At 38.6% G+C, this 15,530-nt stretch overlaps 1 protein-coding gene across 1 annotated transcript; it reads left to right on the top strand.

The window, feature by feature from the left end:
* Window positions 1-3,367: 3,367 nt before the first annotated feature.
* Window positions 3,368-5,932, top strand: LOC133858169 (phenylalanine ammonia-lyase-like). Its single transcript, XM_062293644.1, has one exon. The coding sequence runs from the start codon at window positions 3,483-3,485 to the stop codon at window positions 5,793-5,795; it is 2,313 nt and encodes a 770-aa protein (XP_062149628.1). The 5' UTR covers window positions 3,368-3,482; the 3' UTR covers window positions 5,796-5,932.
* The last annotated feature ends 9,598 nt before the right edge of the window (window positions 5,933-15,530 follow it).

The raw sequence follows: 15,530 nt of genomic DNA, 5'->3' as shown, positions 1-15,530 counted from the left end.
TTTAGAAACCATCTAAAAAAAACCGTCCATAAATGCCTTTTTTTTTTGGTAGTGAAATGATTATAAAAGGCAACTCGAAGCCAAATAAAAAATAATTTTTGGTCTCTTCCCAAAAATTGTTCTATTTTCATTTCAAACTATAATTTAGATACATACTTAACTTTTTTATCAAACCACCCCTTAAACAAGCGTCAATCAAGACTGATAAATCTTGAATTATTCAATTCAAGACCCCTTAATTTGCATTTGTTAGACCTAGTTTGTGCTGTATATATAACGTTTTGTTGTAACTTTGTTTTATGTCTTATTTTCAGGTTTTAGTTGAAATCTAGTTCAAAACACTTGAATTAGACCTGAAAATACATCAAGGGCAATTTGGTCATTTCTAGAGTTCGAGACCGATCTTGAAAAGATGAAAAATTGACCAAGGCAAATCGATCGATCCAAAGTCGATCGATCGATTATTTATGCACACTATTTTGTGCGGCCAAAATTCGATCTTTGATGTCACCTTTGTAAATTAAATCTCTATATATATGAGATTAGGATTTAGGGTTTATGTATGCATCTTTTGGGGATTTCGAATTTGCTCAGGTGTATCAACTTAATTTCTTGTATTTTTAGTTTCCTTTGATGCAACTCTCTGGACCGAAATTCAGAGAGCTTAATTCATTTGTTGTTCTTCCTTTAAATTTCATGTTCTAGTTTAGTTTTGTATTTTCTTTTCTTGTCTTTCTTGTAATCCGAATTTCTTAAGTTTTAATCTACTGTTTTAGTTCATTTTCTTCTTGTTTATTTACTGTTTTCTATAGATTTCATGCTTAGATTAGATTCAATTATGCATAGCTAAATTAGTTCTTAGGGTTTGATCAAAATCTTTCCAAAAAACCATGAAGTGTTCTTGATGTTCTTAGGATTTTCTAGATGTGTTTGATGATTGTGAAGGGCTAGAGGAGTTCAAAACCCATACTAAAAGGTTTTGTTTTCAATATTCCAATTTACTTATTCATGAAAAAGAGTTAAGCTTGTCTATGAGTTTTCTTAGATTTCATGAGTAAAATCAAAGTTCTTTTTTTAGAACGATGTCTTTTGCAATGGTTCTATTTGACATGATGTGTGTTTACCTATTAGAGTCATCTTATAGGGTATGCTAGGGAACTCCGGTCATTTCACACATTTGGTAGTCTAAAATGCTTTTCAATTATAGTGTAACCTTTACGTGAAATAGATCGGTGTGAAACTAGATACTTTATCATTGTGGCATAATTACGGTTTTCACGTATTATGTATGCTTATTAGGAGGTTTTATAGAGTAAGTTAGGGAGCATTAATCACTCCACACCTTTGATAGAGTAAACATTTTTCAATTATAGTTTAAATCTTTATGTGGAGTTGTTTAATGTAAAACTAGGTACTTTATAACTACGTCCTAACGAAGTATTTTCATGTCGAGGTCGTCGTAATGGTTGACGCCCATTACGCGCTCATATCATGTATGTTAGGAAGATCCATATAGACTTTGAGCATTTCATTGGTTGAGGATTGGATAAGATCAATACCCTAAGTTTCCTTTAAGTTTGTTTTCGATTTCCGTTTTCTTACTTTACTCGTTGTAGCTTCAATTCTACAACTTTACTTTTTTTTTTTATTGTTAAGTTAAGTTAAATGCATTCCATCGAATATCCCGTTACGCAAAACAACTCCCAATCTCTGTGGTTCGATAACTCTTACTATAGTACAATTGATTCGTACTATTACGAAGTTGTTCAATATATAAATTTAAAATCCACACAATCAAGTCGACTACCAAAGACATACGCATCCACCATAATTGTATACCCATCCTGGTGGTCAATCTTGACATGCACTATCCTTCTCTTTAGTACTTATAATTCTATGTCACACCAATCGTGATCCATGTCATCGATCATAAAGTGAGGCTAAGCTAAAAGACAATAAGAGGTTGGTCACTCTTGGTTGAAATGAACCAAAGAGACATGTAGCAAGTAGAAACCCACCAACCATATGAATCATGCATGCCGCCAAGGGTGTCAAGGGGCATGCATGTGAGCGCGCGTGTGGCATCTACTCTCAGTCAATGGTCTTCTTTGGAGTATTTGGAAGGAGTATAACTACTATACTGCTGTTAGATAAAAGTAATAGAGAGCAAAAAAAAAAAAAACGTGGCCTGAAGCTAAAAAGACACCAAGAGGTGGGTTGAAATGAACCGACAGACTCTGCTAGCTAGCAGAAATTCATGTAAAACGTTTTAGAGTCTTGTTGTCCACATATTAAAAAAAAAAAAGGCCAATTTGATCCGGATATTTTATTCAAATGTGGACACTGGGAAGTACATATTTACAGACATACCCTTATCATTCCAGTCCCACCTCGCTTGAATAATCTTTTTCTTGGTGTCAAACGTTCATAATTTGCCCCTTTTTTTGATATGCCATTTACTGAATTCTTTTTGTGATCTTATCTAGGAAAAAAAAGAGAATATATGCTTTTAAGAGTGGAAGAATTCTCTGATTATACCATGTAAAATTAGAATTAAGGTCATCTTTCCTTCCAATCTCACTATCTATAAGGCCGTCACGAGCTTGTCCTGTGGTACTTGTGTTGGCCACATATTGTTGAGAGTACTTTTTTTTTAAAAAAAAATTTTCAAATGAAATTGATAGTATTTGTTTTATAGATTGGATTTTAAGTTGGTACATATATCAGTGTAGATAATTTAATATTATTTAAAAAATTTAATATCAACATTAACTTCAAATAAATCGTTAGATACACATACTTTAAACTCTGATAATATTTTATCTAAAATGGATATTTTGAATATGACTCATTCACTCTATTCAACTCTGATACTACCGTTTCTTTCACTTACCCAAATGGCCAAATCCCTTAATTTGCTTATTTTTCATGTGATAATTGAGGCTTTCACTTTCAAATAATAAATTTATTAGGCCAATTAAGCTAAAAGACAATAAGCGGTTGGTGACTTGGTTGAAAATTGAGGAGAAACCCACCAACCATTTGATTAAGAATCAGGCTGAAGCTGTCGGGGCCATATGTGAGTGGGTGGCATCTCCACCGAGTCAATGGTCTTGTTTGGAGTACTAATGGGAACTTGGAAGAAGTAAGTGACCTCAGCTCAGTAACCCACCAACCAAAAGCTTCCGGCCACTACTATCCTTCCATGTAACTTCGGTATATCTTCACCAACCCTTTACGGCTTTACCCCTTCACCAACCGAGTCAATCTCTTTTTTTGGAGTTCGACAAAGACTTGAACGTCGATGCTGCCATGCTGCAAGGCCGCCCTTTAGCCCTTCGATCTCTACTATAAATACACGACACTCCTACTTCTTATCTCTCAAACCCAAAAACAACTCTGCTACACCCTTTGAAATCTCCTCTCGTTCATCGAAAAATCAAAAGAAATCTCCTCTCATTCATCCAATTAATCCAGCAATAATGGCAACAACCGATGGAGTTGCCCGCCCCTTCAAAAACGCCCGTCCCTCAACCATCCCTCTCCCAAAAGACACCGCAAACCTCATTTGTGTATCAGAAAATTCTCACTTGTCAGCCCCTCTACATTGGAAGAAAGCTGCAGAGGCCCTCCAATGCACCCATTTTGATGAAGTCTGCCGCATGGTCTCCCAATTTTCAAAGGTGGAAAGCGTTGACATCCAGGGCACCTCCCTCACTGTTGCTCAGGTCACTGCAGTCGCACGCCGCAGTGAAGTAAAGGTTAACCTTGATGAAGCCGTGGCTCGTGAACGTGTGGCCAAAAGCGCCAACTGGGTTGCCGACAATATCTCCCGCGGAACTGACACATATGGTGTTACCACTGGCTTCGGAGCCACTTCACACCGGCGCACCAACAAAACGGTTCACCTCCAGACAGAGCTTATACGGTTCCTTAATGCCGGAGTGATCGGGAAAGAGAATCTCCCCTCCACTTATTCAAAGGTAGCTATGCTCGTTCGCACAAATACACTCATGCAAGGCTTTTCCGGTATTCGATGGGAGGTACTCGAAGCCATGGCCAAGCTGATGAACAAGAATTTGATCCCTAAACTGCCTCTAAGGGGGACTATCACTGCTTCCGGGGATCTTGTACCACTTTCTTATATTGCCGGTTTACTAACTGGCCGCCATAATTCCAAAGTTGTCACCCCTGAAAATGAAGAAATTACTGCCGTGGAAGCTCTAAAGAGAGCAGGAATTCCAGCTCCTTTCGAGCTTCAAGCAAAGGAGGGTCTAGCTCTTGTGAATGGGACGGCTGTTGGCTCGGCTGTGGCCGCAACAGTTTGCTTTGATGCCAACATTCTGTCTCTCTTTGCAGAAATTCTCTCTGCTTTGTTCTGTGAAGTCATGCTTGGCAATTCCGAGTTCACAGACCCGCTGACGCATGAGCTCAAGCACCACCCTGGGCAGATTGAAGCAGCTGCTATCATGGAGTTCCTTTTGGATGAAAGCGACTACATGAAAGAGGCAAAGCTTCGTTACGAGAAAGACCCACTGACAGAGCCAAAACAGGACAGGTATGCACTCAGAACCTCTCCCCAATGGCTCGGACCCCAAATTGAAGTTATTCGAATGGCAACGCATTCAATTGAAAGGGAAATCAACTCTGTGAATGACAACCCGTTGATCGACGTTTCTCGAGATATTGCTCTCCATGGAGGGAATTTCCAGGGTACGCCAATCGGTGTCTCCATGGACAATCTCCGCATTGCCGTTGCAGCAATTGGGAAGCTCATGTTTGCCCAGTTCTCCGAACTCGTATGTGACTACTACAACAATGGCTTGCCTTCCAATTTGAGTGGCGGGCCTAATCCGAGCTTGGATTATGGCTTCAAAGGGGCAGAGATAGCCATGGCTTCATACTGCTCTGAGCTTCAGTACCTGGCCAACCCTGTCACAACACATGTACAAAGTGCTGAACAACACAATCAAGATGTAAATTCTCTGGGTTTGATTTCAGCCAGAAAGAGTGCTGAAGCCATTGAGATCCTGAAGCTCATGTCAGCCACATACATGGTGGCACTTTGCCAGGCAATTGATCTGAGACATCTGGAGGAAAACATGAGGGAAGTTGTTAAACATGTCCTCCTCCAAGTTGTGAGGAAGACCCTTTACTCTGCTGAAGATGGATCGCTGCTTGAATCGCGTTTCTGCGAGAAAGAACTATTGCAGGTTGTTGAGCACCAGCCCATTTTCTCTTATCTCGACGACCCCACTAATCCCTCTTATGCTCTCTTGCCTAAACTGCGAGAAGTACTTGTAGAGAAAGCACTTGTCGATCCTCCAAAGGCTGAAAATGGCGATGACGAGGGCTTCTCAATTTTCAAGCGGATACCAATATTCCTTGACGAACTGAAAGCAAGACTTGGAGAAGAGGTAGCCAAAGCGCGTGATAGATTTGAGAATGGAGATTTTCCGGTGGCAAACAGAATCAAGAAATGCAGGACTTATCCGATATATCGGTTTGTGAGGAGTGAAGTGGGGACCGAGCTTCTTACTGGAGCAAAGAAGGTGAGCCCAGGTGAGGATATAGAGAAGGTTTATGAGGCCATCAATGGAGGCAAATTGGGAGATGTCGTGGTGAAGTGCTTGACAAATTGGAAAGGGTGTGCAGGCCCATTTACTCCGAGGCCTCTCACAGTACCGTCTTCTCCAATGAATTGTAATCCTCAGTATTGGGGTTGGTTTGAGAATGAGAAGGTAAGGTCTCCTTCTCAACTTCCAAAGGCTTCAAATGGGGGAGGAGCCTTTTGAACTTCTATGTTTGTTTCTTCTTAATTCATAACGCTTGTATGAGATCCATGAGGAATCCATCCTTGCAATTATTCCCAACATTTCTGTAAACATTGATCCTAAAAGATCAAGTGGAATTAATATCTTTTCATTTTTCATCTTTGATCTCTCTCTCTCTCTTCATTTTCTTGAATAATTAGATATGAATTTAATATTCCTTGGCTATATAACAAAAAAAAAAAAGAAAAAAAAAAAAAGAGAGCTTATAAGCCCCGAAAAAAGGTCAAAAGAAGACCCGAAACACAAAAAGATGTCCAAACTGCTTATTAATTGAAAAGCAATTAGCTATTAATAACTGCATAACCGCGGGTTGAAGTTAACCGCTAACCGGTCTAGCGGTTGCTGTTATTCTCTTATAACCGCAACCGCAGTTGCTTGTATACCCGGCTTTATTCTCATGCAAACATGGTTAATAAACAAATTTGGTTTTTTTTTCTTTCTTTCCCTTTAATTATGAAATCAATTTGCCAAGCATGTTTTTAACAAAAAAAAAAAAAAAAAAAAATAGCATATCCAAACATGATGGTTTCAGTAATTTTTGTTTTTGTTTTCAAAAACACAAAAACGAAACAGCAAAAGCCATCTCCAATCAAGTTTATTGAATGTGTTATATCTTTGCTCCATCTACAACTACCGGGCGTGGTGGTTGTTGTCTAGGATTACTGTACTGGTCTTGCGAATGCACATAAACCTTCTCTAAACCTTCTCTATATCCTAAATTTTAGGTGTTTGAGTGAAATTGGTTTTTCCGAAGCCGATGGGTTTGAGTCTCTTTTTTTTTTTTTGTTTTTTTTTTTTTAATAAAATAATAATTAGAAGAAGAATCTCTTATTGCAACAAATCTTGCACCCACGGTAAATTGAACCCTAAATCTCTCTTTGTATTATGTAGCACCCCGCGTAATTAAATATTAAAAGAAAATAAAAAGTATGAATAAATAAATATAAATTGTGGTGAAAATAGATGGAGTATGGTGATGGAATCTCCACCACGTGTCAGTAAGGTGTGAGCGTGAGAAAACGACGGTTGAGATCGAGAACTCTGCAATCTCATTTGTGGCACATGTTTGTTTGAACAAGAATGACATATCCACGTGTCATCACTCTCTCTCGAGAGTGGTAGTTGTAAGTGAACAGTTGAGATTGAGCATGTCAGTATCTCGTTCGAACGAAGTGCATGTCTTGTTCGAACTAGAAGAAACTGGATGTGTGGTTGGTGTTATTTGACATGTAATTTAATGCAGACATCATGTGTTGTTCGAACGAGGCAGAGTCTCGTTCTAGTGAGATCAAAATTCAAGCGTAATACTGAGAGTTTAAAGAGATTTGGCAAGAGCAGCTTCAACTTGGGCTTTGACAAGACTTGGCTATGTGGAGTAAACCTCAATCAGTTTGAACTATCCATAATAGAAAAATGAGAGGTTTCTTCGAGGGTGGGGAAAGAAAGTTCAATATTTCAGTGAGACGGGTTTCAAAATGGAACTAAGAGAGGGGCAAGAGTAAAGTAAAGCATAGGGCTTTAATAATTTAGGATTGCAACTACAAAAACAATTTTGATAGGCTTTTAATCAAGACGGTCATCATAGGGTAATAACCAAGGATTTAATGGAACCTAGCCTAGTTTTAAGGTAAGTGAGAAATGCTATATGGGTGCTAGGAGATGCTAACTATGACATACTTAGGGTTGAGGATTCAAAAATTAAATCACGACTAATGATACTATTTAAATCCAGGCGACGAGCAAGATGCTACGGAAGCACAATGACGAGGAAATTAAGCTAGCAGCTATAAGTAAATTTTCTTTCAAAATCTATATATTCTTTTCTTTTTTCTTTTTTTTTTTGTGAAATATATTTTAGTTTGTATATGTATGTAGTAGAAAAGAATGAAATAGTTTTATTGTGATATGAGTCCATGTTTTACATACCTCATGCATGATTTGATGTTCTATTGGGTTTTGTGATTAGTAGAAAAGTTCAGGTTTAAGAGCGGTTTTGAGATAAAAGTTTGGGTTAAATGCATTATTGCCCCCTGTGGTTTGGAAACTTTATTTTTTTCCCCCTGAGTTTTACTTTTAATCATAAGTGGTACTTGTGGTATGTTAAAAGACGGAAATGGTACCTCTGTCCATTTCTCCATCCAAAACTAACGTCTGACAATGTCAGTGAACACCTCAGATAAATCCTACGTGTTTATGTAATGCCACCTAATATTGTGTAATGCCACCTATTAATGCAAATCTAGATAATCACATAATAGTTCAAGAATTGAAATTTTTCTTGAAATAAAAGAACTAAAAACGTCGTCTTCCTTCGAAAACCATAGAACCCTAACCCTACCAACAACTCCAGTTCAACAAATCTCCCCAAACCAATCTTATAAACTGAATCATATAAGGCCGACAATAGATTTCAGTGGCGTCCCACAGCTCCGGCACTACCGTTTCTCCAATGTCATCATCAAGTCTCGTACAAGATTCAGCAGGGAAAGAAGTTTCCCGTTCTTCAGAGAATATGTGTTCTTAATCTATTGTTTTGTTATTGAGTTATGAGTGGATTTTTTTTTTTTTTTTTTGAATAAGCCGATTAAAAAATTTATTTTTTGTTTTGTTTTTTTGACATTTGAATCAAACGAAGTTATCATCTGGATCTTCCTCTGTGGGGCGTGCTGAGAAGTCCTACCTATGTTTTTGCGGTTTACCAGCACCTATAAAGACCTCCTAGACTGAGGACAATCCTGGGAGAAGATTTTGGGGTTGCGCCTCCTACAACTCGAGAGTAAGCAGTTTTATGGTTGAATCACTTCCTCTAGATAATTTGAATGATTTCTTACTGACTACCTATACTTCAAAATACAGACAAAATCTGATGCCTGCAAATTTTTCAAATGGGTGGACAAACCAACCTGTGCAACATCTGTGGAGGTCTTAAAACAAATTATGAAGCAAGCTAATGAACTAGAGGATGAAAATGGTACCTTGATGGCAAGAGTGAAAGACTTAGAGAATGAAAATGAAAGTTGCATGAAAAGGGTTAAGCAATTGGAGAAGAAGAATGAGAAACACATGGAAATCATCAAGTATCTGGAGAAGGAAAATGACATCTATAGGGCTAGGGAAAAAAAAATTTATGTATGTTTTGTTGTTGTCATGGTTCACAATGTTATTGGTTGCTTGTGTTGCACTTGTTAAGTGAGTTTATAGTTTGACACATGTATGTCAACATTGTAAGCTTGCAGTAATGTATGTGAATAATTAATTTAACATTTTGCCCACTGTGGTTGTGATGTAGTGAATAAAAAATTTCCAAATGTATGTCTCTCACACACAAGTCCTACTTATATGCCAAATGTGGTTATGAATTATTTATTTGACATTTTGATGTAGTGTCATTTGTGATGTAGCAACCCAAAAAAACCAAAAAATGCCCAAATGTGTCTATAACACCAATGATACTTTGATTTTGTAAATGTATCAGCAATGGTACCTTGGTTTTGTAAATATATCATAGGTAGTACCTTGATTTTGTCAATGTAACATAAAAGGTACCTCTTGACCAATAAGATTGTTTGGAACACAAATATAAAAAATCTGACTGGCCAAATGTATTACTATAAAACTACACCTAAAAGATGTCTGAATATAATACTATCAAATTACAAGTAAAAATATGACGAAATGTTTTTCATTATGTGCCCTCTGTGGTTTATAAATGTATCACCAATGGTACCTTGGTTTTGTAAGTGAATCAGAACTGGTACCTTGGTTTTGTAAATGTGTCCTAAATGATACATGTTTGAATCAATCCTGTTTCAAAAAATGACCACATAAAATGACCAAAACCAAAACAATTTGTCCAATCCAAAAAATCAATCATGTTCCAAAAAATGAACACAATCAATCATGTGTCAAAAAGTGACCAAAACCAAAACAATTTGTCCAAACCAAAAAATCAATCCTGTTCCAAAAAAATGAACACAATCAATCATGCGTCGAAAAATGACGAAAACCAAAACAATTCGTCCAAACCAAAAAATCAATCTGTTCCAAATTATGAACACAATCAATCCTGTTTCAAATTGACAATGTGCAAATTATCCATCCAAAAAATAGCATACACCATTATCCATCCAAATTGATAATGTGCAGATTATCCATCCAAAAAATAGCATACACCACTATCCATCCAAATTGACAATGTACAAATTGTCCATCCAAATAACACTTTACATCAAAAATACATCACTACACGTCCACTAAAACTAAACCCATTTGTCAATGTACAAATCCACCATAACATAACATAACACTTCTCATCCTGTTTCAAAAAATGACCAACTGTCAATGTACAAATTATCCATCCATCATAACATAACACAATCAATCCTATTTTAAGAAATGACCAATTTGTCAATGTGTCAATTTGTTCAATCTGGTTGTGATCCTCTTTTCCTGAGTTGCATCGTGTTTGATGTCTCCCCCCGAAGCTGCAAGGTAATAGGTAACAAATTAACGTAAGACATTAAAGGAAAATCCACAATTCCCACAATAAAACATTACTAAAAGTTATGAGAAACTCACCTGTTTCATCCTCCTATATAAGTCAGAGACACGCCTTTTTCTATGCATGAGCGGTTCAGTTGAACTTTGGGGGTTGAAGCCTGATGGTTGAACAGGACTGTCCAGAGGAGGGTTGTCCCCTGATTATTGACCAACATTGGCTGCTGTTCCCGAGGGTGATCCTTGTCACACATATAAGACAACACAAACACGTCATACAAAATAACATTAAATTATAATAATGTTATTGAAAAAAAAGCCAACTCACATCTGTTGGCTTCGGCTTCCTCCTATCCCTTTTGGGATACTTCTTTCTGTTTGGATTTTCAGGTTGTTTGCAACTTCTAGCATTATGGCCTTTTTTTACCACAATTCCCACAACATACATCATACTCCCTGGTGTGCTTGTACTGCTCACCATCTATACCATCCAGTATCGCCAATGCCATTCTTTTTGCACGGCGGCAGCTCAACATTTTGAAGTCAACATGGTAGTCCCTCTGGATCATCTCCCTCAAAGCTGTCGGTTTGAGGTTTCTTTGGTCTCGAAAGCTGTCTATATATCTATTAACAGCCCACCTAACTATTGCCTGCTTGTTATAGTGGTGGCTGCCACAATTATGAACTTGTTGAAAAGTTTTGATATGGAAAAATTTTCTACAGTTCGACCAACTTGCGTGTATTCTCCAGCCACATTTTTTCTTGCACTCCGCAGAGACCGGCATCTTCTCATTGTGCTTGTACATATAGTCAAAGGAATTTTGCACTGCAAACACTTTCAATGTTTCCTTGAACTCAGTGGGGTTATTGAACTTCAACCCTACTGTCAATGTAATTATGTCTTTCAGGCCCCGCTTGGGCCTCCATTCCGAATACCTCCTCACTCATCTACGAGGACCCTCACCTTCATCCTCCTCCTCCTCACTATCCATACTATGAAATGTTTCACTGTCATCAGACTCTGCATCAGAGTCATTTATTGGATCACTTCCATCCTTTGATGTAGATGCCTTGTCCCATGTCCGAAACCATTTGTTTGTTTCTTCTCTTGCTTCGCGTACAACATTATCTCCTTTTTCTGTAAAAATGTCTTCTTCCTCACCGTCTGTGACCTCAAAGTCACTCATCTCAAGATATTCCTCATCAGCCTCCTCATCATCATCCTGAGGTTGCTGTTCTGGCTGTTGCGGAGGCTGCCGAACTGACTGCTTCCGAGGTTGCCGGGCAGTTTGCCGTCGAGGCTGCCGAGCTGAGTTTCGGGCAGCCTGCTGTGGTGGCTGCACAGTAGCTTGCTCTACTGGCTCATCAGACCGTGGCTCATCTATTGAAGGTCGTGATGTGTGTTGTGGCAAATCCTTTTTGGAATACTGAATCTCCACCTCTGATGGAGTCTGAGAGAGAAGCAGCATTGGGGTCACCACTTCAATTGGGACCGGTTCAGCTAGTTCCTCCTCTTCATGGTCAACAAACACATGCAACTTCACCTTGCCATCTTTTATGATCCCGTTGATCATTTTCAAGAAATCTTGGTCTGAATTAAAACTGTTTATATTTTCGTTGCTTTCATTGTCATACTTGTAATACATTGCCAAAATTTCATTGTATTTGTACCCCATGTACGACTCTAAGATATTTGTAAAGTCCTAAAAACAGAACTTGTCTGCATCCAGTCTATTAACCTCTATACGATCTCCTCCTATGTACTCCATCCTATGTTTGGACAGGGACCCATGGTGGCAAATGACTGTATCAAATATTAGGTCCATTTCTGCACAATTATGACAAAAATCAAACTCACATACACAACCAAACCAAGCACACACTTTATAAGGCTACTTCTTTCAATACACAGAAATCATATCACATAAGCCTACTTAATAAGCCTAGATTGTCGCATAACTGTATTAGGCTGGAGTGTCAATGTGCACATATCTAATAATATGTTATAGAATGTGTGCACATTGTGAGATGTGACAAATTAACTTGTGAGCATAGCCAAGACACAATGGACACATCACATCTTATATTATGTATACAGCCTACATCATGCCACTCTGAACATATTATTTATATAGCATAACAATTTTTGAAACAATATTACAACAAATAATAACAGAAATCATGACTACTACCTATAACTTATACGTTATTTCTACAAGTTTCCCAAATTTATGCTACATAATTCCATAATAACGGTATCATTATTTAACAAGTCCTACTTAGTATTGAATGTGTGGATGGGCATATGTACAAATTGGAAACTCATATGTACAAATTGGACCAATTAAATGTTTTATAATTGCACTTACACTGTGGAACCTCAGTTAAGTACACCCACATTGTCAGAATAAGCACCAAGGAGTGGGGACCAATGACATGCGAATACTTAAAAATTACTACTCACCCAACTCAAACCCAGAACTAAATAATGTAGTAATTTCAACAACCAACCGACAACATGTCAGAAGATGCCAAAAGCTACAACCAACAAAAATATACAAAACACAGTGCATTGGGGACCCTACATAAATTTGGGGACTTTATGCTTTGCCCACTAAACCAAACTCATATAATACTACTTTGCCCAACCCTAAGACAAAAGATGTATATAAAGCTTCTTGGGTCAAGTCCTTCCGCAGCTCACAAAGAAACTTCACACAAAGTATCATAAAAAACAACTTTTGGGTCTCAGAAATACCTGCTGTTCTTTCGCTGCTACTCCGTCAAAGGATGGCCGAGTGGGTTCCGGGAAATATAACCGAAAATCTGCTTCTAAGCCTCCGATCTAATAGATCCGGCCTAAATGTTGGAACTTTAGCATGGGGAGGCCGAAATGGACGGGCGTTGCAACGGACGGAAGAGATTTGGGGGGAGGTCGACGAACTTTGAGAAATTAGGGCTGGGAATAATCGTGAAGTTGGGAAGAAAAAGGAATCGGAAACAATTCGAAATAGTTAACGGCACTGCTCTTAATTTTTTTTTGAAAAATTTCGGAGAAACAAATTTCCCTCTTAAATGACGTGGCAATGGAGTGAGTTATGTGGCTCATGTTTCGTATCTGATGTGGCGTGGTGACAGGTGTCGCATCGTCCAATTAACACGTGTTCACTGACATTGTCGGACGTTAGTTTTGGATGAAAAAATGAACGGAGGTACTATTTCCGTCTTTTCACATACCACAGGTACTACCTATAATAAAAAGTAAAACTCAAGGGGCAAAAAATAAAGTTTGCAAACCACAGAGGGCAAGTTTTTATTTAACCCTAAAAGTTTTAAGACTGGTTTTGAAATAAATTTTTATAAGAGGAGTCTAAGATTATAAAAATAAATAATTAAGAGCAATTTTGAGATAAAAAAAAATAAAAATAAAAAATTAAGCAGTTTTGAGATAAAGTTCTTTAAAGAGAAAATTTAGTAAGTACAGCCTTAGGTCGAGTGGGTTGTACGTTCAACAGCCCTAGGTCGAGCATGATTGTATGCTAGACAAGCCCTATGTCGAGCAGGGTGTTATGCTCAATATTCTAGGTTGAGTGGAGTTTTTTTTTTTTTTTTTTTCGAACAAGAAAGCATTTGCTATCATATATTACTGAAGGCCCCAAGGGCGAGTACAAGGATAGAGGAACAAGACTCCCCTAAACCTTAAGTCAGAAACAAGTCTGACTTGAAGCAGTTGCCTAAATAAAATTCACAAATATTACAAGGACCCCAAATAAAACACCTCTTTACAAATAAAGCCCAAACAATCAACATAAGAGGATTGGCCTAGTCTAGCAGACACCTAATAAGCCCATGAACATTTGTGCATTACATATAGACAAACTGTGATCAACAATAGACACATGGGAATATACACAGAACTAGCAGAAAATACAATCCAAAAACGTCTGAGGGTGGGCACTGTCTTCGCCGGAGGCCGGCGCGTGTACAGCACGCGCCCCCCCCGAAAACCGCCAGCCGACAGATCAGCCACCCAGAGCCCCGTCTGTCGCCTTTGCCCGGCGAGCAAACGCCGGAGCGAGGCACCACGCGCCGGTAGAAGAGAAAACTTCACTGGCGCGTGACAATCACGCGCCGGCCACCATTGATCCCGACAGCCGGAAACAGCAGCGGCGGAACAAGAAAGCGCCGGTGAGCCCATCTGGGCAGCGCGTGTCTCTAGAAAGCCGATGGATAGCCGTAGATCTAGCGTCGAAATTTGAAGACGAATAATGCACAATATGCTCCACTGGCGAGACAAAACAGAGACAATAACCCCCGCCGGACCTCTCGGGAAGGACCTCCTGCCAGAGAACAAGAAGAAAGAAAAGAAAAAACAAACACAAACAACACAAACTCCAGAGTCCAAAAGACTCGGAGAAACAAAACTCCACAGCCAAAACGACTGGGAGAACAACTACCCTCCCATGGTAAACACCATGGAGGGAACAAAAAAATCCACCGGGGAAGGGAGGCTTAGAAGCCCCCCTTCCCGGCGATCAACAGCCTATGTCTTTGGATTACAGACAGAGGAAGTGAGAGTCGAAGAGAGAGAAAGGCCAAAGGCGATTTAGGTTGAGTGGAGTTGTGTGCTCAACAAGCCCTATGATTAAAAGGGTTTTATGCTCGACATGCTCTAAGTCGAGCTGGGTCATAAGCTCAATGCCCAAGGTCGAGTGGAGTCATACGTTCGATGCCCTAGGTCGAGTGGGGTATACGCTCGATAGCCCTATGTTGAGTACGGTTGTACACTGGACAACCAAAGATCGAACATAAATTATACATTCAGCACTAGTCCTAAGAGAAGGACTAATACGGTTAAATAGTAAATAATCACTTTATTGAGTTTTTAAACAAAATGAGTATTTTGCTTAAACGAATTATACCTTGATTTTAGAAAACGAAGTTAAGTATTTTAATGTTTTCAGTTTAAGAAATGGGAGATAAATTTTATCAGAACCAAGAGAGCCCTATTACAAACTAGTTGTTTGGGTTTAATTTTACTTGCTGATTCATGAACTCATAGCCCTACCTATAAAATGTTGTTTTATAGAAATCGAACATGTGGATTATTATTCAATATTCAATAAGCTTAATATTATTCAATACATTGTGTTGGAGTAGGTGTGGTGAAATACCAAACAAAACACTCAGCTTAGCCGG

The sequence above is a fragment of the Alnus glutinosa genome, chromosome 14, assembly GCF_958979055.1.
Source record: "Alnus glutinosa chromosome 14, dhAlnGlut1.1, whole genome shotgun sequence".
NCBI lineage: Eukaryota > Viridiplantae > Streptophyta > Magnoliopsida > Fagales > Betulaceae > Alnus > Alnus glutinosa.
This window is presented reverse-complemented; position numbering and strand designations above follow the sequence as displayed.

Bases quoted from the DNA above. Each gene is read 5' to 3' on its own strand.
- LOC133858169 (XM_062293644.1), top strand. From the start codon at position 3,483: ATGGCAACAACCGATGGAGTTGCCCGCCCCTTCAAAAACGCCCGTCCC.